The sequence below is a fragment of the Sciurus vulgaris genome (genome assembly GCF_902686455.1).
Source record: "Sciurus vulgaris genome assembly, chromosome: 9".
Taxonomy (NCBI): Eukaryota; Metazoa; Chordata; class Mammalia; order Rodentia; family Sciuridae; genus Sciurus; species Sciurus vulgaris.
In genome coordinates, this window is record NC_136469.1 from 46,690,599 (window position 1) to 46,713,699 (window position 23,101).

Genomic DNA, 23,101 nt, shown 5'->3' on the forward strand with positions numbered 1-23,101 from the left:
CTTATCTGCATATCTGTGTGATTCAAACTTCTGTAAAGGAGGCCACTGGGATGTTCTGGTTAGTTAGCAAGCTGTTTGACACAATCCTGCTTGTTATTTTAAAACAGTAGTCAGTTTTCTATGCTGAATTCAACCTTTTTGCTATTGTATTTGTGTAGATCAAGTCCATGTTGGATGAAGCAATGTTATTTACAAGTTTTGATGAAGGTCACCTGTACTGTGAGTGAGCCATCAGCTACAGCTATGTGACAAAGGTGTTATTTTCACTCTCATCTCTTCTACCTCTTGATCTGGATACATAATATTGATTTACTCACCCTGAATGAATAGGGCTGGAAGAAAGAGCCACGTTGTCTAAATTCTCAGTGCCCCAGCTTAGACGATAAGAATTCCTTTCTGCCTCCTTGGCTAGGGTTGACACCTAACACAAAGAACATTAGATTTAATAAAAATACTTTGCTTCAATTAAAGTAAAATAGGATGAATTTTTTTTTTTTTTAAATGACAACACAGGGAGGTGTTACTTCCTGGAAACATTTCATTTAAGAATATAAGACCAATGCATTTACAATGAAATCTTTCATAATGCATTCCCTTTTAAAATTATATTATTGACAGAAGATCACGTTGGTATAATTATCTGAAGGGAGTGAGTGTCCATCTATTTCCTTTTATCCAATCCACCAAAAGTGATTAAATCATACCTGAAATAAAAATATTTTTAAATAAAAATATTTAAGAATAAACTTTAAGTCTTTTCTCAAAGCAGTTAATTTTAAACACTGAAAGATATATTTTAAGCTCTACTACTCATACCATAAATGCATCTTAAACTAACTGAATTAAGGTTTTCTATCTTTTTTAAGATTAAAAGCTTTCTCAGGACATTTCTAGCATTAGGTAATGTTTAAAAGTTATCCAGAAAGAAAAGATAGAAAAGCGAAAGGTCACGTACCTGGTGACTGGGGATCACAACTGTGTCGTCGATCATGGCACTGTCCCTCAGGTAGGATGCATGGCTCAGAGTGTGAGACCTGTCGGAACTGAAGGATCGAAGGCTGGTAGGTTGGCAGGAGGCCATGGTGACATACCAACAGCAGCAGTAGGGTTGGGAGGATGAAATGATGTGCAGAGCAGGAGAGTGAAGAAAGCGTGCTATTAGCGAACCGTGCAACTTCCAGGGGACACAGGTCTCTGAATTGCCCTACCTCTCTGTCCAGCAGCTAAACTAACACCTCCTTTGACTGGTTTCTACTGCTCAATGCAAGGGCACAAGGGAATCCAGAAGTTAGAATTTGATACTCCTAATCTGATTCATTTGTTTCCCAGAAATCTCTAAAACCAGCAACTGGCGTGTCCTTGATGCCAGTACAAGAAATTCACACAGGAAATAATTCTAGGATAGATTACTTAAATCTGTGTTAAATGTTAATCTCCTTGCCACTAAGAAAAATATTAAAGGGAAAGTAGACAGCCAGCAGAGAGAACAAAATGAAAGCGCAGGTTTTGTTTTCACTTATTATTTTCCATTCTCTCAGCAGGCCTCTTTCTCTTCCTCTCTAAACTGAATGACTGAATGTTGGTCCACTCCCCTGGAAGGTACAGAGTGAAATGAACTGAGGTCAAATGCATGCTTCCTGCGGAAGTGGAGTTCCTCCTGTTTGTCTCTGGTGACTCCAACAATGCTATTATTTCAAAGGAGAGCACTGTCCTCTTTGCATGTCCTGTGTGTGGTAAGTGAAGCACCAATGAAGTGTTGGTTGCCGTGGGGATGAGATGCAAGAGCACAAGAAACCGTTTCTAAGCACCAGCCCCGAACACAGACACGCTTGCCAGCATAAAGACAAATTGCTAATGAACACTGACCAAAACTGAGGTTTGGCTTCAAAGTGGGATTTAGGCCTTGCTAATCAGTGCAATTACATATTCTTGATAAATCTGCACCTCAAAGTTCTGAGTTATATACTCAAATGTGATGAATAAAACAACATTTGCATATATGCAATTTAATTCCTCAATTTGCATATAGTAAATATATCAATTTGGATATTTTACACATTATATCTTATGTATGTGGATTAGTTCACAAATTAAAGACCTGCATTCAAAATATTAGCCCAAAGCCCATAGTGGGGGTGAGGGGAGAAAGTGAATAATTTTCATGATATTAATAGAAGCAAACTTTCATTTACTTGTAGCTAGTTGGCACTTGACCAATAAAGCAGAGTAGAATTATGGACTGAATGGCAAGGTAGCAAATATATTAGTAGGAACTATTTTAATTTTGAAAATATATCTAATTTTATAAGCCATATACTATCCTCTTTATGAACATCACATTCAACTTCAGTTGTCTTTGAGGAAATCCTCCCTTGAGAGGTTATTTACAGTAATCTAAAACCTTCCCTCTCCTATTTTGAAGTAGGTTTATGAACCTCAAATCTTAAGAGGTCAAGTGATTTGAATCAAAGGAAATGATAATCTGAACCTATGAATGTATCCCTATGTGAATCTGTGTTTATAAAAAAATAAAATCTATATATAATTTAGGAATTAGCAGGATTTTTGTTTTGTTTTGTTTTGTTTTAAATAGGCTCTTGGAGCAGATTGAGGCTCCTGACAAAGTTAAGGCAAGAGCAGCCTGGGAGCCGTGGTAAATTCATCAACAGGATTTGAATCCCAGCAGTTAGAGATAGCATATTTTACATCTGGCTTGCAGTTGTGCTGTTGGCTTTTGATGGTATACTTTATCAACAGGCTATAGGTTGTGTGATCAGTCTTGACTTGATCTTGAATTTGAAGCTGGAATGGGGATTAAATTATTAAGGAAAGGGTCTTTAATCCAGCAAATGCTTTTCTCAGTTGGTGGAATGAATAATCCCCCTTGTGAGTCCTGCTTACTTTAAACACAAAGATAGCAAAGATCCACTTGGATGTATTTTGTACCAGAGAGTGCTGGATGAGCAGTTCCTAAATGCCGTTCTTCTTTATTTTGTTTTGAAGTTGGCCAAGAAAGGGAAAACAGTAGAGGGACCATAAAAAGGATACAGGTGGTCTACAGGTTCAACTCTCTTCCCCCATCAGGAGGTTTCTATTGGGCTGAGATTTATTAATTACATAATTTTTCTCCAAAGCTTTAGAGTTCAAAGATTCAGATTTTGACTTTACACGTTTAAAGTTGCTAGATGTATTAATCAACATTACAAAAGAAACAAGAGGCACATTGTCCATGACTTAGAACAGCCTGATCATAGAGAAAAATTTACACTTTTCCATAGAAGGGTAACTTTTTACTGTCACTAGATAAAATCAACCCTTGAATGCAGCACTAGTATAGCAGAAATTGTTCTCAAGGGTAAAAGAAATTTATCTGAATGGGAATAAACTGAGTGGTAAATAAGCTACACTAAGTAAAACCTAGTGACATGGTGGTAAGCACTGTTCATGTCAAAATTCTGAAAAAAGCCACAGGTCTCAACTGCCATTCTCAAGGAGTGGCAATGGCCAGGTGACCTCATCTGTTTCAGGGATGTTGTATGAAAGATCCCACTGTGCTATGAATGTAAAGCCACATCAGTACTTGGAATCAGTAATTAAGGTGAATTTTGATATCCAGTTATCAGGTCTCTTTTTCTCAATTGGTTTTGAACTGGGAAGGGTAAAGTGATGCTATTGCTATTGTTATTGTTGTTGTTGTTATAATTGTTATTTTGCCTTTCTTAAAAGATAGGAGGAAGGATAAAGGATCCACAATGGCATGGGTAGAGAGGGCAAAATGTTAGGATATGTGGACAGTGTGAGAAAAATTGGACAGAGAGGGTGGCAAAATGAGGAAGATGAAACTATATCTCTAAGTATTTCTTTGTATGAATTTTATTATAGCTTACTCTGTTTACTGCCCTCTGATACGCTAATTGGTCATTTAGTGAATGTTCATAGGTTCTAATTGTTTTGTTTTTATACTGTTATAGAATCTACTTAAATAAAATTATATGATTGGAATAGTCTAATGACAGAGAAATTATTTTCTCTGAATAACCAGCACAAAGTTCTGAAATAAGTCAAGTCCCTGGATCAGAAACTGTCTACCCTGATTTAAAACATTACAGACAAGTTTCAATATTTTACAATAGGATTGCCATTTTTTCCATTTAGTCAGAGAGCATCCTTTTCAATTATAATATATATAATTATATCTCCATAGAAGGGTAAATTTTTATTATCAGTTCAAGTTGCCAAGAATTTTGCTATGGGTCAAATTTATACTTTTTTCATGCTGATAAAATTGCTTTACAGACTGGTATAAAAGTATAAGTTCATTGAAAAGTGTAATAATTCCTCTTAGTAAACTACAATATTTATTAGACATTTGATTTATGGAATTTCAAATCCTGTTGAACAAATGAATATTCCAAAATTTCAGTGTGTTTGCTTTAATAAATGGAGAAGCTTCTGCAGTTTATTGTTATTTGGTGTTTTTATTGAATTTGGATAGCATTTCAAATTTGTAAGCACTAATAAATAAAGTGGAAGCAAAATCTAACAAAAGTTGAGCTGTTTTTTTGTTCAACATACATTAAATTGTGTCTGTTTTTATTCTTATGCAACTATGTTCACATTAGGCATCACAATCCTTTCACTGTCCTCTCCAAGTATACACAGGCTGATTGGGTCTTAAGGAAGCCGTGCTCATGTTTTGTCAACCACAAGGTGGAGCTGTGACAGTTAAAGTCACATGGGTCACGTAGCTGACTTTCATTCCAGTAATAGATCAGTAATAGTAATTCCATCTCTAGCTCAAATCGTTTTTCAGTTTAGTACAAAAAAATCCTAATTTGAGAATAGAGCCATAATTCTAGAATATAAGCACCTCTTGCTAACATACACATACACACACACACACACACACACGTTGAGCAGTGAGCAGGGAGATGTGGATGTATCCAGAAGGCCAGGTTCTCATGCTGCGTAATACCTACCTGGGCATGGTACTATTGAGAGCATACCAAATAAAGAAACAATGAAAGGGAAAAATGGTTACCAAAAAAAGGTGACTGATATTGAATTGCCTAACCAAAATTAAAAAGAAAAAATTCAAAAATAAAACAAACAAGAAAACCATGAAAATGAGATGCTGCATATGGTTCCATTTAAGAGACTGTGAACATATCTGGGGCTCTAAACAGGCACATGTGGACCCAGAGAGCAGATCATGTCTCGGTTTGTTTCATGTCTCCTGTCTTTACATGCTAATAAGAACTCAGTTTAAGTAGAGGTAGCAAACCACCCACTCCTGTTTTATAGAACATATATTCTACATTCTTTCTCAGGTAAAGCACTTTTAAAAGAATGAAAAATGACTGAATCGAACAGCTATTTTTAATAAAAGATACTATGCTGAAAATAAGGATTTTTCTGGCTCACAGTAATATGGCTATTCATAGATTAAGATGAATTCGTGCATAACCATAAACATCTCCTTTTATTGAAACTCTAAGAATCTCAGGTTACAAGGTCTGAATCTATCAATGTTTCAAAATATTCTCTAATTAATTACGGTACACTGACCCCTGTCACCTCCTCCTTCTGTATCCTGATCCCAAGGGCCACCCTGTGTTTAAACCTCTAAGGCCAAGCAGTCAACTTACCAACCACTTCAACCACCCCATGGAATTGATCATGAAAGCTGGCTAGTTTCACCACTTAGATATGTCTTAGATTTTTTTCATTGCTGTCATTCCCTCCATGACTACCACCAAGATTAGAGTTGAAGCCCTCTCATAACAACCACGGCTAATAACCCTGCAGTAGCCTCTCAGGTGGTTCCCACTGAGAGATCTAGTCCTTCAGATAAACAACTCTCCTCCAAAATTCATCCTCCATTTTACTAGAAGGAGCCTTCTAAAAATGTAAACACAATTCCTCTTTTACACTTATTCTGCAGCAATGCTACATTGTTCACACACATTGTGACCTGTGACCTGCTAATGCTTCAGATGCCCAGCCCACCTTTCCACACCATTACTCATCATTTCATCTGGCTGGGCTCTCCTTCAGGCAGCTTCAGCCACAGGGCTCCAGGGGACCTCTTTGTCTATCACTAATCTACTCTCTCCCACTCTTAGGCTGTGAGTTTAGCAAGCATATCTTAATCATGTTGGTACCTCCAGTACTTACCATAAGGCCCACACAAATGCATTGATTGCACCAACATTAGAATTTTTTTTTTAAAGAAAAGTAGAGGAGGGGGGCACTGATACTCAAAGATGAAACCTAAGAAAAACTCGTTTTTGTCAATTATTTCCTTAAAATTGACTAGTCTTTAATTATTTCTCAAATTGTAAATATGTGGAATATTCATAAAATAGCTTAGAATAGAGGCAACTTTAAAGTTATAGACAAAGCCAGGTGAGGAGAAACACATCTGTAATCCCAACCACGTGGGAGGTTGATGAAGGAGGATTGCAAGTTCAAGACTAGCCTCAGCAACTTAGCAAGACCCACAGCAATTTAATGAGACCTTGTCTCAAAATAAAATAAAAAGGACTGGGGGTTGTACTCAGTGGTAGAGTACTCCTGGTTTCAATCCTCAGTACCATGATAGATAGATGCATAGATAGATAGGAAGAAATATGAGAGTTGATTAGCAAACACTACATGGACAATGATATGCTTGACCTAAATTGGTAGTCATGCTTTTGATGAGGTATTCCAGATTTTTTTTTTTTTTTTTTTTTTTGGTACTTGGGAATGAACCCAGGGGTGCTTAACCTCTGAGCCACATCTCCAGTCCTTCTTTGTATTTTATTTAGAGACAAGATTTCACTGAGTTACTTAGAGCCTTGATAAGTTGCTGAGGTTGGCTTTGAATTTGTGATCCTCCTGCCTCAGCTTCCCAAACCACTGGGATTATGGGCATGTACCATTCTGACTCCAGAATGTTCTCAATCAGCTTGCCTCAGAAAGTAACAAGTATATGTTGTACAGTTAGTAATAACCAAAAATAATAGATCACATATTTCAGATATTATTTAAACCTCCCCAGATTTTTCTATAAAAGTGAGGCTCCTCCAAGTTTTGCTCAGATGGCTTCTAATTATATTCTGGCTTTTACAAGGTTCTATTCAGTTTTTTTGTTTGTTTCTTTGTTTGCTTTGTGGAAAAGTTAATTTCAAGCACAGTTTTATTTTGAATCTCTTTCCTTTTAATTATTCTTGATAACATTTTTGTTCACGGAAACTTTGTAACTAACAAAAAAATAGAGGATTAGAAATACCTATAGATGACACTCAGAGGGTTTATATGCAAAATGGCCTCTTGAATTTACCTAGCAAAACAAAGTAGCAGATGATCAAAAACATCTTTAAGGGCTCTTATTTAACCAGTTCTGCTTCTTAGTAGTTGTTTGATTTTACTAATTTACTTAATTTCTCATGGCTTTAGTTTCCTGTTCTTGAAAATGGGCATGTCTTAAAAAGTTAAAAGTTCTTAGAGAGTTGAATGAGATGAAACACTAACTGCTGAGAATGGTGAGGTACCCATTAAGTGTTTAATAATTGCATCAATTTTTTTGTCATCATAAAATGTGTTGCACACACTTCCAACTGACATCAAGTTTTGCATGAATACCTGTCAGATCGTCCCCCCTCCAAGCTGTATCGCAGGTAATTCATGCCGTCCAGGAATTGACTGCTGGGTAGGGAGTCATCGCCCAGTTCTTTGAGATCCTCAGGCCTTAGGTATTCTCCCCCATCACCTGTCATGGTGTCATCTCCTTGAAACAAGCAGAGGAAGATGGAGGAATTTATTTGTTGGAGATAGTTTCAACTACAAACTATGATTGGGATTGCAGAATGCATCCCATAAACAGCCTTGACATCAATGGAACACTGCACTCTAGGAGAACACAGAATTCATGCAGATGCTTGCAAAGGGCTAAAACATACTAAAACATATCAAGAATAAATAATTACCTGAATTATAATTCTTTTAAAACCTGTCAATTTGCTTTATCATGATAGCTGGTTTATAGCTTATATTGTTCAACCTAATAATTAATCCAATGCATAGACCACTTGGCATCTATCTGTAGTTTCAATAATTTTGCACATAATATCCAGCCTTAATAGTCTCTTCATATATTTGGCAATATGCTTTAAAAATGTCTATTGCTCACCAACAAATATGAGATATTTTAAGAGGAATAATTATTTTATAGGATTAACAAAATGTATACATTACTAGAATAAAATGAGAAAAAAATCTAAGATGAATTCGAAGAATAAGTCTAACAAAACACACTATATATAGTCTGGCTTGAGTATAAGCCTAACTTATTTTCAGAGAGTTTTGCTAATATTTGAAAGGATCACACATACACTTATTTGTGAAAAAGTGATGGGATGGTAGAGTGTAAGGCTATCACATAATACAGGCTATTCATTGTAGATTCCTTGAACAAAAAGTCAAAAAGATTATTTAAAAACCAAATGTCTAAAGGTGGAATGTTTTCCCTGATAAGTGGATGATGATATATAATGGGGGTCGGGGGAAGGGGGGGTGAGAGAAGAATGGAGGAACTTTAGATTATGCAGAGAGAAATGAGAGGGAGGAGGGGGCGGAGGTATGAAAGATGGTGGAATGAGACAGACGTCATTACCCTATGCACATGTATGATTACATGTATGGTATGAATCTATGTCATGAACAACCATAGAAACGAAAAGTTATACCCTGTTTGTGTACAATGAATCAAAATGCAGTCTGTAAAAAATTTTACAAAATAAAAAAACAAATGTCTGCTCATACACTCTCACTCTCTTTTTCTCTCTCTTCCCTCAACCTACTGTCTCACCCCCAGAGATTCACTTCTTCCAGCCACACTCTGCCTGCCTATAGTTACCACCCACTTAATTCAGAGGATTAATCCACTGATTAGATTATAATCTCAGAATCTTTTCACCTCAGAACATCTTGCATTGTCTCCACATGAGTTTTTGGGGGACATCTCATATCTATACCATAACACTGTTGATGGTTAAATTCCACTATCACTATGGAATCTCGTAGTTTCCAGCTATCAAAACTTCAACTTTGCTGTGTGTGATACACTCATGCTTTTACAGTTAATAGGAAAGAGTTGTCACAATATCATTGTAAAGAATTGGAGAATACAACCAAGAAAAGCTAATTCATAAACCTGGGAGTCGTCATTCTATTAATTGAGTAAATAGGTAATGATGGAGAGATATAAGAAACACTAAGGATATTTATTTAAGGTTTATTATATGATGTAATAAAATAGGTTTGTTTGACCATTTTACATTAAGTAAGTAAGCTGATAAAAGGAAATATGTTGGTATATAATAATCCTTTCACAAGCTAAGTTATGTAAAAATCTTTTCAAGTATAATAGAAGTCTACTCAAATAAGAACTAAAGGTTTTAAATCAAGATATTGTTTTAAAACAGACTCTTACCCAAAGACCTGATCAACTTGGGCAGGAAAGTAGTTGTTTTGGTTGCTCATATAGGTAAAGAAGTGGATAGGTAAAGAAGATGAGTTCTGTTTGGGGTATGCTAAGTCTGAGATGCTTACAGGAAATTCAGTTCAGAAATATAGGACTAGGACACAATGGAAATTTGGACATGGAATTTGCAAGCAAGGCCTATGATGGATACAGATTAGTGTATAGACAGTATATAAGGGGTCCCTGAACCATTTAATAATCTTAATAATACATGTTAATATATAACATAAGAAGAAGAATCAGATGGGAAATATCAACATTTAAGGGAAGTAGAAGCTGAGAAGAAAAACTCAAAGAGGTAGAGGGAAAACCAGGAGAGATTTATGTCAGAGAAATAAGAGTAATTTTCTAGAGAAAAAAAAAAAGTCACCTCTTTGTGACTTTGCTCCTTTGGGTCATTTCTCTCTGAGACATAATCAAAACATCATGATTAGGGAGAGAAAGGGGAAGTGAAACAGGAAATACAGGGGATTGAAATGGAGTAAATTGTGTTATATGCAATTAATATATGTCAGAATAAATCCGGCTATTATGTATGACTATAATACCCTAATGAAAAATGAAAAATAAAAAATCAAAATTTTAAAAAACACTAAAAAAGATTAAAACAAATAAACAACAAACCCCATCATGTTATATACCTAAGGTCATCATAGGTGTCTCAAGAACTCTGAAGCCTTTTTTTTTTTTTTAATACTGGACATTGAATCCAGGGCTGCTTTACTACTGAGCTACATCCCCCAGTCCTTTTTATTTTTATATTTATCTTTTTATTTTGAGATAGGGTGTCACTAAGTTGCTGACGGCCTGGCTAAATTGCTGAGCCTGACCTTGAAACTTTGAATCCTCCTGCCCCAGCCTCCCCAGTTGCTGGTGTTACAGGTGTGTGACAACACACCCAGCTGAAGCCTCACTTTAAATAACACTAAACGTAGCAGCTGTCAGGTAGAAAGCACCATAACAAAACCTCAAAATGTAGAGAATGAAGTAGAAAACAAAGGACTGAAATCTGAGATGTGGGGCTGTGCTAAATGTGAAGTGTTCACAATAGAAGTGAAGGGTGTCAAAGCAGAAGACAGATGGAGCCTCTGTATTTCATTACAATGCTCCACCATGCGGAGTTCTCAACTGGTAGAGCATTTTCTTCTATTGCACTAGTGAAAAAGTGCACATACACCATCCACTCATGTATCTTTCAGAAAGTTATATGCAAGATTACATTTCTACAGGCATTTTAGTTACATGAGCGTTATAACTCCTGAGCCCCCACTTACAGCTTATGACTGTGGAGCTGAGTCAGCAAAGACAGGAATCAGCTCATGATCCTATAAGATGGTGAGGATTACATTCACAGCTTCAATTAAGTCTGGACATCATAATTCCCTTTCCATTGCTGTCTTCTTTTTGCATTTTCCTGCCATGTCCTCCACGAAGACTTTATTTCTATCATGACCAAGCTGTTACGACAGTTTTCATACTAGATTGAAATTCTATATATACCACTTAATAGCTGTATGCCAATGAACAAACTACTTTATGTCTCTATGGCTTATTCTCCTCACCTTCAGATAAGCTTGCTCTCACCTGAAAAAATAATATGTATATGGGGGACATCTATAGCCTCTGTCACAGAGTTGCTGTGGAGACTAAATGAGTTAACACACCTAAATTCTTAGTAAATTCTTTTTCTTCCCTTTGATATCTGTTTTCTTCCAGTTTCTTCTCAATACATGCCTTCTGTGGATCCCTGATGGATTAATCTTCATATAAACAGATTTAATTGTTTCAATCTTTAAGTGACATTTTTATGGTATCCTAATTTTCCCAGACTTTTCAGTTAAGAATTCAAACACTCCACAACTTAGCCCCACATATTTTTTACACATCAGCCAAAACAATCAACTGCATTAGTTTACCACTGTATGTCTCTTTTGCACTTTTCCCATCTTGGGACCTTCACACCATTCCTTCTTCACTCACTAAACCTGTTACTCTCTTGTTCATCTGTCATCACTCAGCAAGACCATGAAACTGCTAATTACCTCCATCCTGCCAAGCAAATATGAAAAACTGACATGTTGCCTTAAATTATACTTCTTCCATACATTATCTGTCCATTCATGCTTCTTAAAGGCATGCCTCTTGTGGGGTGAATACCTTTGATTCCCCCACAGAACGAGTTACAGAGCTTTCCACCATGCAATTTCACATTCACTAATTGTTGATAGATTCGTAGATGGATAATGCTGATTGCTATAATGTATAGCTAGTTAGCCTTAGAGGACATCTGTATTTGGCTTGACTACTCTTTGGGGTATTATTCTATTGGGGTGTTACTACTATTAAAATAATAGATGCTGTCAAGAAAACAGGGATTGGATAGTACCTTCCAAACACCTGTGGATGCAGTATGTCCACATGGATGACGTCAGGTTCCATGAAAACAATTTAACTGCACAAAACATTAAAGAGCTGGCAATGTCAATGCCAACTCTCTTTATACTTTCTCTGAATGAAAAGTTACTTCAAACCACTCTAATATGTCCTTCATATAAAAAATTTTCAACTCGCATTGTCTGCCGGGAATAAAAGGTTATTAAGTTTTTGGCTATTTCTAAAACTGGAAAGTTTTTCTTACTACAAGAAACTTTCTTGATCATTAGCCAATATTCCTCTCAAATCAACAGTTCTTATCACTAACAATTTTTAATATATAAGGGTTTTAAAAATTACATGTTATAGGTAGAGCTCATTGTGCAGATCTGAGAAGCTGTTTCATATAAAGGGAATTTCTAAAATTCCAATAATAAATGTTTTTAAACACATTAGTTAATGGAATTCTTTAACAATTATTTTGTAAATAAGAGTTACTTTTAAATCAAATAATCATTAATTTTTCTACTTTATAAATTTAGATTTTAATTTAGTATGATTGCATTAAAATGATACCACATGTACTTTCAAAATTTCTTGCTAAAATATAGAATATTTTACATCATTCATTTTTTTCCTAAATGCCCAGTTTACCCTAAATAATTTTAAAGGTTAATTTATCTCTATTTTTAACATTTTTTTAAAAAAACCATATAACTACTAATTTTATATAGTAAAAATAATACATTTTATATATACTTTTTTTTTTTTTTAATGACAGGGTCTTACTATGTTACATAGGCTGACTTTGAACCCCTCAGCTTTAGTAATCCTCCTGCCTCAGCCTATAGTAGTTGGGACTATAGTCTCTTGCTACTATATCCAGTTTCTAATTTAATATTTTCTTTTAATGAACTTGAAGTATGCCTTCATCCAAGAAGGATGACATGATCTGCATTCATTATAAACAGTCTTAGCTGATAGCTTAGTAAGAAACTAATGACATAGTTTTAACATGATCATGTTAGTTTAGTATCAACTTAGCAATGAATTACTTCTCTAAATTAATATTCTAAGAAAATATATTGAGAAAATATTTATATATCATCATTGGATAAAGTAATTGTGTTAGTCTCAATAATAGTTGCAAAATCATTAATAGCATAAACAATGTATAGCTTTAAGCTTTAAAGTTAATAAAACCCACACTCAAATGCACACAAATACAATTCCACTCATATTACACATGCTATTTCAAAAGAAACATTAGTATTAGGAACATGGATTTAAATATTAAGCAAGTTGTTTCTATCCAGCTCAGACTAAAACAAAAGCAAAGAAAAGCTTACACTAGAAGTTCCTCTAATGGTACCTGAATCACTAAGTGCTTCCTCATCAACAAAGTGGTCACCAAACTGTTTAAGAGCTGTTCAACATACAAGTAAAGATGAGAAAGATGATCCACAAAACAAAATATGGTATGTATACATGGATGCTGAAAATTAGTTCACAATTATAATGACAGAACACAAAATTATGATAAATATGTGCAACTGCTAACTTTGACAATCCTTTCTAACTTACTTGTAATATGCATTGATCTGACATTTGTTCATTCTTGTTCTGATTCTTTTATAAACTGAGACAACTTAATGTCTATCCATCAATAGATAATGTAACTAATTGGTTCCAAAGAAATATATCTCAATGTAAAGTTTTATCTTATGATTTTATGTTGATGAACCTAAAAAAATCTTTAGTATTTCTTCATAAAATAATTTGTATTAAGCCTTGTACCATTTTTTATGGCAATACTTTTCAAACATAGGCATAATCATGTACATTTCACCAACAGTGGCACCATTGAGACTAGGTTACATACTTTATTAACTGCCTTCATGATTTTTTAGTAGCATTTTTTTTTTTTTTTATTGAAGTGGAATAGTACATGAAAATTCAAAATATAAAGCAAAGTCAACCTTTCTGGCTTGCAGTAGAGGGGCCTGATCTTCAGCTCTGGCAGGATGACTCACCCCTATCCCAGGCAGTCCCCCTTAGAAAAATGGGCTTCCCAGGACTTTGAAATCCACAGCATTAGATTATTTTTATCAATTTTAAAACTATAGGGTACATCTTTTCTAACTTAAAGAGCGGCTTATTTATGTTGGATTTGTACCATTTGCTGCAGTGCTATTTTTAAGCCTTCCCTGTGGCTCTTTTCCTCTGGGTTTAATATTCATTCTGTATATTTGAACCAATCCCAAAGCAGAGATTTCTTAATGTACCATTAATGAAGAATACTTTAAAGTCTTTAAGGCACTTGAATAAAAAATATTTGACATAATTAAAATATATATTAATAATAATTGTATTATCAGGTAGCTCTTTACCACAAAACCACTTTTGCTTCTTTCCACTTTCACAGAATTGTCATTTCATATACATTAAAAAACAATGGAATGAGAAAATAGACTGATCAAAATCTTTCCCCCCTGCTTCCCCACAATAGCAGAAATAAACATATTGAAATAAAGGTGAAGAAGGGACTTTGAATGTTCAATCGAAGTGTTAAGAAGCAGCCATCCTCAGCACCAGCTTGGTCTCTGAAAAACTAAAGATAGTTTGCCCTCGTGTGGTAATGTGACAGATGTCATAGTAGATTAAGTAAGTCTTACCCTCTTCATCAGAAACATCAAGAACTTCGGTCATCGTTTCAGGAACATTTAACTTGTGTTTCTCTGTGATGGTCTGAAAAGACAAAAATCATTAGGGCTTCAAGTTAAAAACAAAGTCAAAAAGAAGATGCAAAGAACCACGGAACAGGTCACACTCGATAGCATTATCAGGCCATCGGGCCCCAAGTGTACGATATTATCCACTTGGTCACTGTGGAAACCTACTCTCTCCTGTGAAAACTCATCTGTTCTTTCAGAAGAAAAATGATCTTTGCAGTGAAGTTGTACAGGAGAAGGTTTATTATTTTCAGTTCCCATTTAAAAAGTAAATTCTTTAGTGATGACATTAATAATTAGTCACACTGAGGAAGTACATTAATGCGTTCAAGGCTTCTCTAAAATGAATTAAGTGCCATTTCTAGAAAAGCTTTAAAAATAAGTAATGAACACTTGCATTTTATTAAAAGCAAAGTCTTTGGAAAGGAAACTGTAAACAATGTGAACCACATAAATTAACTTAAGCAGATAATTTGAAACATCCTTTCTGGATTAGAGGATCAATGGTAGAGAATCAGTCATTTTCAGTAATTCACCAGAATTCTGGTACGTTGTTTATTTGCCTTCCAAGATAGCACCCCAGAATGGTCACATGTACTACCTTTTACTCCTGATGTGTAGTGTAAAGTTGAGATCAGAGTCTAGACGGTGCTGCCTGGGTTCACACTCTAGCTTTGTTACTTACAAGCTATGAAGCCTCAGCAAGTCCTCTAGTCTCACTGGGCCTCAATCTCCTTACCTATGAGACAGGGTAAGAATAATACTTCATAAAATCCTTATGAAGACTAAATGAATTATGCAAGAGCTTTAAGAACCATAGTTGGCATCCGTAAATAATAAATACTATCTGGCATAACATTATAATTCAAAATTAAATTCATCTTAAAATGAAGGGCCTTGGAACTTATTTATTTACTTATTTATTTGATACTAGGGATTGAACTGGGGCACATTTGCACTGAGCTATATCCCCAGCCCTTTTTATTTTTTATTTTGAGGCAGGGTCTCACCAAGTTGCTGAGGCTGGCTTCAAACTTGCCATCCTCCTGCCTCAACCTCCCTAGTCACTAGGTGTACGCCACCTTTGCTGATACTCTGAATTTTCAGTCACTCATGTACTCATGAAGCATTCTGAATGTAGACTACAGGATAATCATGCTAAACATCTAAGACAACAGAGTGATTAAAAATAATAATAATAATAAATAAACCAGGCATAGAAAGACAAATACCTCATGATCTCACTTATATGTAAAATCTAAAATAGTCTAACTTATAGAAGTGGCAAGTAGAATGGTGGTTACCAAGGCCTGAGTGGGCCAGGTGAGGAGGATTTAGGGAGCTAATGTTGATAGGATTCAAAATTTTAGTTAGACGGAAATAGTAAGTTCAAAATGCATCATATTACATGGTGACTACAGAAATAGAAACAATGTATTGCATACTTGAATACTGCCAAAGGAGCAGATTTTAGGCATTCTCATTACCAAAGTGTAAGAATATGGAGTGATGGTTATTTTAACTAGCTTGATTTAGCCATTCCACAAGGTATACAGACATCAAGACATCATATTGTACACCATTAATAGGGACCTTTTCTTTTGACAATTTACATAAATAAATAAATAAAACACATGTACAAAATAGAATAAAAATCTAAATCTCATTACTAAATGTCACCTATCACTAAATATTCCTGAGTCTCAAATCCATATCTCTAGTTTCTCCATTTATAATGTATTAATTGCACCAGTTGGCAGTTATGGGAACTTTAAAAGGATAATTCTATGACATGAGTAAAATCTTCAACTAAGGCACAGAAGTATAATCAGTTGTCTGTATTTTCAAGTTTCATGATATATGTATCAGAAATTATTTGAATGGCTATTATAATCCTATCACCAATGCTTTCCTTTCCAAAAGCAGTAGAGAACATCAAATATATTTATGAGGAAATTCAATTGATTGTCAAATTAAACTTAGAAATTATGAATATATATATATATACACACACACGCATATAATATGTGTGTTAAGAGGGATAGATTAAATCATCATGTGATACTGCATAAGTTTTTTTGTGGTGTCCATTTTCATCAGAACAAAACTAAATAAAATGGCTCATAAGACCCCTCGTGATGTAGTCAAGAGGGACAGGCAGGGAGGCCCCACATCTCACTCTACGCTATGACCATGCTAGAAGGCCTATGTCATTGACACATAGGTCAAGTTCTCTCTCTCTTTCTTAAGTTAGATGACCCCATTTTTCTTGCTTTTTATTATTCACAGTCTGCATTATAACCTAAAGTGATAACTGTCAAGTAATGCAACATTTGGACCAAGCAAGATCTTGAGCTATTCCACAGAGAACTTTCCATATTTTTTTTTCTCAAAAGGGTCTTCTAAACCATTAGAGTGGGGGGGGGGGGAAGACATTAAATTTATGTATTTATTGTAGTGCTGGGGATTGAACCTAGAATGTCATACATGCTAGGCAAGTGCTCTACCACTGAGCCAATCCCAGGCCAAGATGTGAATTTTAATAGTTTTACTATCAAGTGTTCTTTGCTGTGTTACTTTAGAAAATTTTGCTTGTTTGTTTTCCTTTCCTTTCCTTTTTTTTTTTTTTTTTTTTTTTTCATAGTGCTGCACACTAAAACTAGGGCCTTGTGCATGCTAAGCGTACTCTTCCCCTGAGCTACTAGGCCTATTGAAAACCTTTTATTTTTTTAATGAGTTCTTTTCATATATACATGACAGTAGAGTGTCATGTTCTCTTCTGCTTCAGTTTTTCCATATACTCTGTCCTTTACCAGAAACCTTCCCTATCTTTTCTTGGTTCATGTTAGATGAACCTTCCTTAGAGAAACATTTTCTGGCCCTCACCAATTAACTCATTTGTTTATCTCTGTTCATCTGTTGCTATGTACTCCTGGAACATCATGCAACCACATCACACAACTGTGTGCGCCTTATCTATTTATCTGCCTCCCACATAACAGCATGAGTCATTTAAGAGGGAAATTATTTCCATAGAACCTGAACATGATCAGTGCCTCCCAAATTGATATTGAAAAAATTGATGATATAAAATTATACAAAAAATATAGTTAAGATCCAAAAAATGATTAAGTAGATTTTCTTTGGGTGGAATCAGAGACTAGAAAGAAATTGAGTAGAGTAACTAAAGAAAATCTTATGATTATCTAGAGAAGGCACAGCTGAAGCACTGAATAATAAATTCAGCATGCCTGAATGTTTCTTGTGATGTTTACATAATTCCATAGCATCTTATTCACTGAAAGCAAATGTTTTGAAAAGACAAAAGCATACATCCCAAACACTGGAGAAGAGTAGGTGTTGAATAAATTTTTGTTGAATGAATGAACTTAAAAAGATGGATATAATATGCCACTTGATTATTTTAATACTGTAAATTTGAGTTTATAAATTTAACACAGATAAATTACAACCTATATTCTCTATTAGTGGTATTCAACTCTAGCTGCATATTAGAATTATTAGAGGGCTTTAAAAAATATTGTTTGTTGGATCCCATTACAGACCAATTGAATCAGAATCCCTGAGGATAGGACCAACTGTGGGTATTTTTTTTTAAAGTTTCTCAGGTAGGCACCTTACTTAACACCACATTCCTGAAGTCATTCTATAATTTAAGTACTGTATTCATACAGCAGTATTTTAGATGTTGTGAGGAATATGACCATAAAAAAACTACCAATGAATGAATTTGCAAAAGGAATGATCACCTATTAATGAAAAATTGATGAAAAGTAAAATGGTCAGTTATCATGTAGGTAGCATTTTTTTCTTTTCATTTGGGTCTATTGTGCAGTTTAATTTGAGACTCTTTTTCCTGGATTGGAGAAAGTGTATGCGGAAAAATGATTTTCATTTGAAATATAGGATGGAGACAGCTATAACATGACATTTTGTTAAAAATTTTTGAAACTTTAAAAATAATTATCTAAAGGTAGAGTAATAAAAAATGCAAACTTATGTGCATTGTATTCAACTATACCACAGTTCTTTTTTTTTTCCAGAAATGTTTTAGAGTATTCATCCTTCCGAGTAAATATTTATTTCTTCAAGAAGCTGAATCTCCATTCAAACATAATTGATGGAGATACTACTTGAATGACTGCCTCCTAGCAGCCTCAATTTCTATTTTCAGATGCTGATAATGGGACTCTATTTTATTTGTACTTACAAGAATGGAAATAACTAAGTTAATTTAGTCTGATCACTGAATGCTATCAAAGTAATTATAAGCAAATGTATATGGAAAGATAAAAAGCAGCACACAGTAATCACCTTGGCCATGGGTATTTTTCTGTAAAGATATCCAAAATATCCTCCATATACAATACAGTAAGGATAATTCCCATTTGTACCTGATGTTGCACTTGACCTTTAGAAGGCTATCAGTAAGTGTTTGAATGGTTGACAAATGAATCTTCCTACTCATGAGTAATATAATGAGAAATGAATATGTTTTCTTTTTAAACAAAGTATCCTCTGAAAACTCAATTATTAAAACATAAATATGGTTGTATGCAATTGCATCTGAACAGTACAAGCAAAACAAAGCTATAATTAAATGATCATGTGCCTTTTCTTTTGCTATAGAAATGAGGATGCTATGGTCAAGATTAGAAGCTACTTTAAAAGTTAAAATGAGTAGTATTATACTCTGAAAAAATTTGATGGGATATAATTAAATCAGATGACAAGTTTTTTACTTACAATATACAGAAAATGAAGAAAATAAAACATGAGCCCTTAACATGATGTTTTATAAATGGTGGTTAATATCTGGTTTGTTCTATGAAAAGAAAAAGTGTGCTTAACTGAGCTTCACTTAACCCCCCCCCCCCCAGTAAACCACTTCTTTTATGTCACATACTTGCTAGGCCACAACAAAATGACTGATCTTGGCCACTTCGTCACCTTCTAATGCCCACAACCACTGGCTTCCATGAGTTTATAGGCTAAACTTGTTTTGTTTCCAAACCTACTTATACCAATCACACATGTAGATATAACATTTGTGATTAAATTAAATACTATGTAAACTTTTTCTATGCAAACTAAGGTAAATACTCTGTAAAGTCTCAACAAAGGTGAGTCACCAAAAATAATTGCCACCCAATTAGGCATGATTGAGACAATTATAACAGATTGGAAAAATTATGACAAAAGTTTAAAATGCTTTTCTACTCAACATAATGTCTTCTTAAAACATACATAGGGTTTGCAAATATTATATGCATATAGATATAAGGTATATACACATGTACAATATAGTATATTATTGATGTTGTTTATTCAAGAATGACAATTCAGTCATTGGATCAAGAAACTTATTCACAGAAAAGATGTCACATAAAAAGATATCATGTGACATCACATTTATTTATTGCATTGCCAGTTTTATGCCTCCCTTGTCAAAGGACATGGTATAAGATTTAGTGCTTGGGTGCTTTACATTTCCCTATTGCTTATTAAAAGACTACCCCAATGTTCAAATGAAAATATATACAATATCACTTATATCTGATATTTTTATTTCAGTAATTAAGTAATTATGCTGTAGTTGCCAATGATTATATGCAATACAAAACATGATGACTTTATACAAATAAAAAGAATTGATAGCTGATCAATAAGTAGAGGGATGAGTCATATCCAATACATTTTCCAAGCTGCCTTAGAATATTGGGTTTGCCAGCCTCTGCTGCCAGAAATGTGTCCCCACCACTCTGACATCCATTCTGGCAAACACAGAGTGACTGCATCCTCAGGAGAATTCTAAACTGTCTCATCTTCCCTGCTGTGTTTTTCAAAGTAAAGTTAGAAAAGCAAAGGTTAAGGAAACAAACCATGATTCCAAAATGTCTCAGAAATCTCTGCAGCAGTAATGTTTCCTTTATAAACTGTTGCCTTACTTTGCCCTGTGCACAATGACTTCATTCATACTTTGGGGTAAAGAACTCTGGAAGGAAGAAAAGCACAGGAACATTTCTTTGATCAAAGAGGATTCACATGGCTGCACATCATATGAATCCCACTGCTGTGAAATCTGTGCGTCAGTTGTGTAGCTGTGATGCGACTATATATTTAAGAGGTAATAGTATCAAATTAGATTTTATTTTTATCTATTTATTAAACTGTCTTGTGCTACTTGCTGTCATCACTTAATAGTTCTAAATTAATTTTGGTGAATCTGGAGACTTGAGAAAATGATACTGAATGTGATGCTCCCACCAAAATCAAGAAAGGATGCTATTTTCATGGGTAATTTTTTTTTTTTTACATTGAAAATTAGGTAAAAATAGTTCTTTTACAAAATTCCTGTTAAACTAGTTTTCAGCAAAACCAAGATCAGTTATGTCAGGATGGTTAGATATGTGGGCTTTGAAATTCAACCACCTAAACTTGAATCCTAGATCTGCCCTCCAGGCCTGCCATATTCTTAACCCTAAGTATTAATTATTATTTTTAATATCATTAACAACACATTACATGGAAAAGAAATTATGTGGAAAAAGGATGTTTGAAAATCTCTTCCCCAAAATAAATGTAATATAAAAGATTTTATAGGAAGGAATAAATTCTTATCTTCAACTCTCACCCCTAGGTTCTATTTCACAAAACAAACTCACCATTCTATGAGGAACCAATTCAGAGGACCATTAAGTAAAGACATTACAGAAACATGTATTCACTGAAAACACCTGTTTAAAGGGGATATTTGTTTGGTTAGTGAGGACAATGACTTTTTATTATTCTACCTGAAATCAGAAATTCTGTCATGGTTTATATTTGTTTATTGGATTTTTACTTATAAATTTGAATTCTAAGTATAGTGGGTTTTGTTGTTGCTGTTTTGGTTTTTGAACTGTGCTCAGCTAGAGAATAATAGTGTACAGAATAATAGTTATCAGGAAAAATAAACAAAACAACAACAACTCATAGAGGGTTGTGATGGAAGCTGTCATCTCTCCATAAACCTCATGTGGTAGGGAGACGACCTCTCCATACACATCACAAGTCTGATTTCTGAGTAGGTATTTGAAAACTTGTTTGGAGATAGTAATTAGAATATTTAGAGTCAAATGAAAGAAAGTTAATTGCTCCTCTTTTAAAATTCAGATCTTTATGTTTAAAGCTATTTGCTCTAAGTAAGAGTAATGAATTTGAAACTTTGAAGCTGTAAATTGCATAGTGTTCTTGACGTAAAAGAACTTATGTCTTTGTGGAGCATAAATCCTTCTCCACTCCTGCTACTCTGTGAGTAGGGAGCACTCGTGTTTTTTAACCACAGATGACTCCCGCAGAGCACAGAACCCAGTATATATTTTATATACAAAAAACAACGAAGCAATCAATTAGTTAATGAATGGAAGAAAAGCAGGTCCAAGACAGCAAAAGAAATGCAAGCTTGCCATCTAGTGGAACAAGATAAAAATGTGCATTCATGATTCCCAGAGCACAGAAAAAGGAGTAAAGTTGACCAAAAACACTACTTCTCACAACAGATGTGCTTTGGAAATCTTGTCCCTAAGGTCTTCATTTGTTTGGAATGTACACATTGCTCAAAATATGCTGAATAAAGTAGCATAAGTGTAACAAACCTTAACATGAAGATTATCCTGGGACAATAAATCATATATAGTAAGAAAGAGCAATTAAATTTCAAATTAAGATTCAGTCATAAAAATGGATTTTGAATGTTTTCACCACACAAATTTGAATGTCAAATTTGAGGAGCTAGATTGGTTGATACATGTATCAAAACATCATCTGGCACCCTGTAAATATGGACATTTTTAATGCATATTTTAAAGAATGGTTTTAAATAAAAATAGAATTTTAACATTAAAAAAAGATTCAGCCATATGTAATGACCCACAAGTGTGGTGCTAGGCAGTGAGAAGACCGTTTTTCTCCTATATAATTTATTAAAGCTATACTTTAAATCTTTAAAACATTGTTGTGGTGTACTGGCTAAATGTTTTAAGATTCTGCTGGAGAAAACAAGCAGTCCTATTCTCTCCCATTTAAATTCAGTCTGTATCTTGCAGTTCATTAATAAATCATACTCCACTCTATTTAAAACTGCACGTTAAACCAACTTATTCCATCTACTTCAACGGATGTCAGTAGGGACTTTCCATCACCCTGGAAAGCAAAATTCTTTTCTTTTTCCTCTATCTATCAAAAGAACCAAGTGTTCCAAAACTCTTTTTGCATCATTCCTGTCTTGGGGCATTTACTAGAATCCTCTTCAGAATTCCTTATTTGTTGATTTATGGTATTACTGGCTTTACATCTAATGTTTTACTGTTGTTCTAATTTTCTACTTTACAAACATAAATTGAAAAGTTATTGTTCTTGGAGTTTGTGCTGAAGTGAAAAAGCGAATAAGCAAATAAATGCAAAT

At 34.4% G+C, this 23,101-nt stretch overlaps 1 protein-coding gene across 31 annotated transcripts in view; it reads right to left on the reverse strand.

Annotated features, from left to right (window-relative positions):
- ANK2 (ankyrin 2) overlaps positions 1-23,101 on the reverse strand; it is a 694,188-nt gene that overhangs the window by 61,149 nt on the left and 609,938 nt on the right. For 24 of the 31 annotated variants that reach the window (XM_079154590.1, XM_079154588.1, XM_079154601.1 and 21 more), the window contains 4 exons: positions 14,578-14,650; positions 7,630-7,774; positions 956-1,058; positions 318-421 (listed from right to left, as the gene is read on the reverse strand). In XM_079154590.1, coding sequence (XP_079010716.1) covers positions 318-421; positions 956-1,058; positions 7,630-7,774; positions 14,578-14,650 — 425 coding nt within the window. Of the gene's footprint in view, positions 1-317; positions 422-955; positions 1,059-7,629; positions 7,775-13,274; positions 13,329-14,577; positions 14,651-23,101 lie in introns of all 31 variants that reach the window. The other 7 variants (XM_079154614.1, XM_079154617.1, XM_079154612.1 and 4 more) reach the window with 2 other exon arrangements.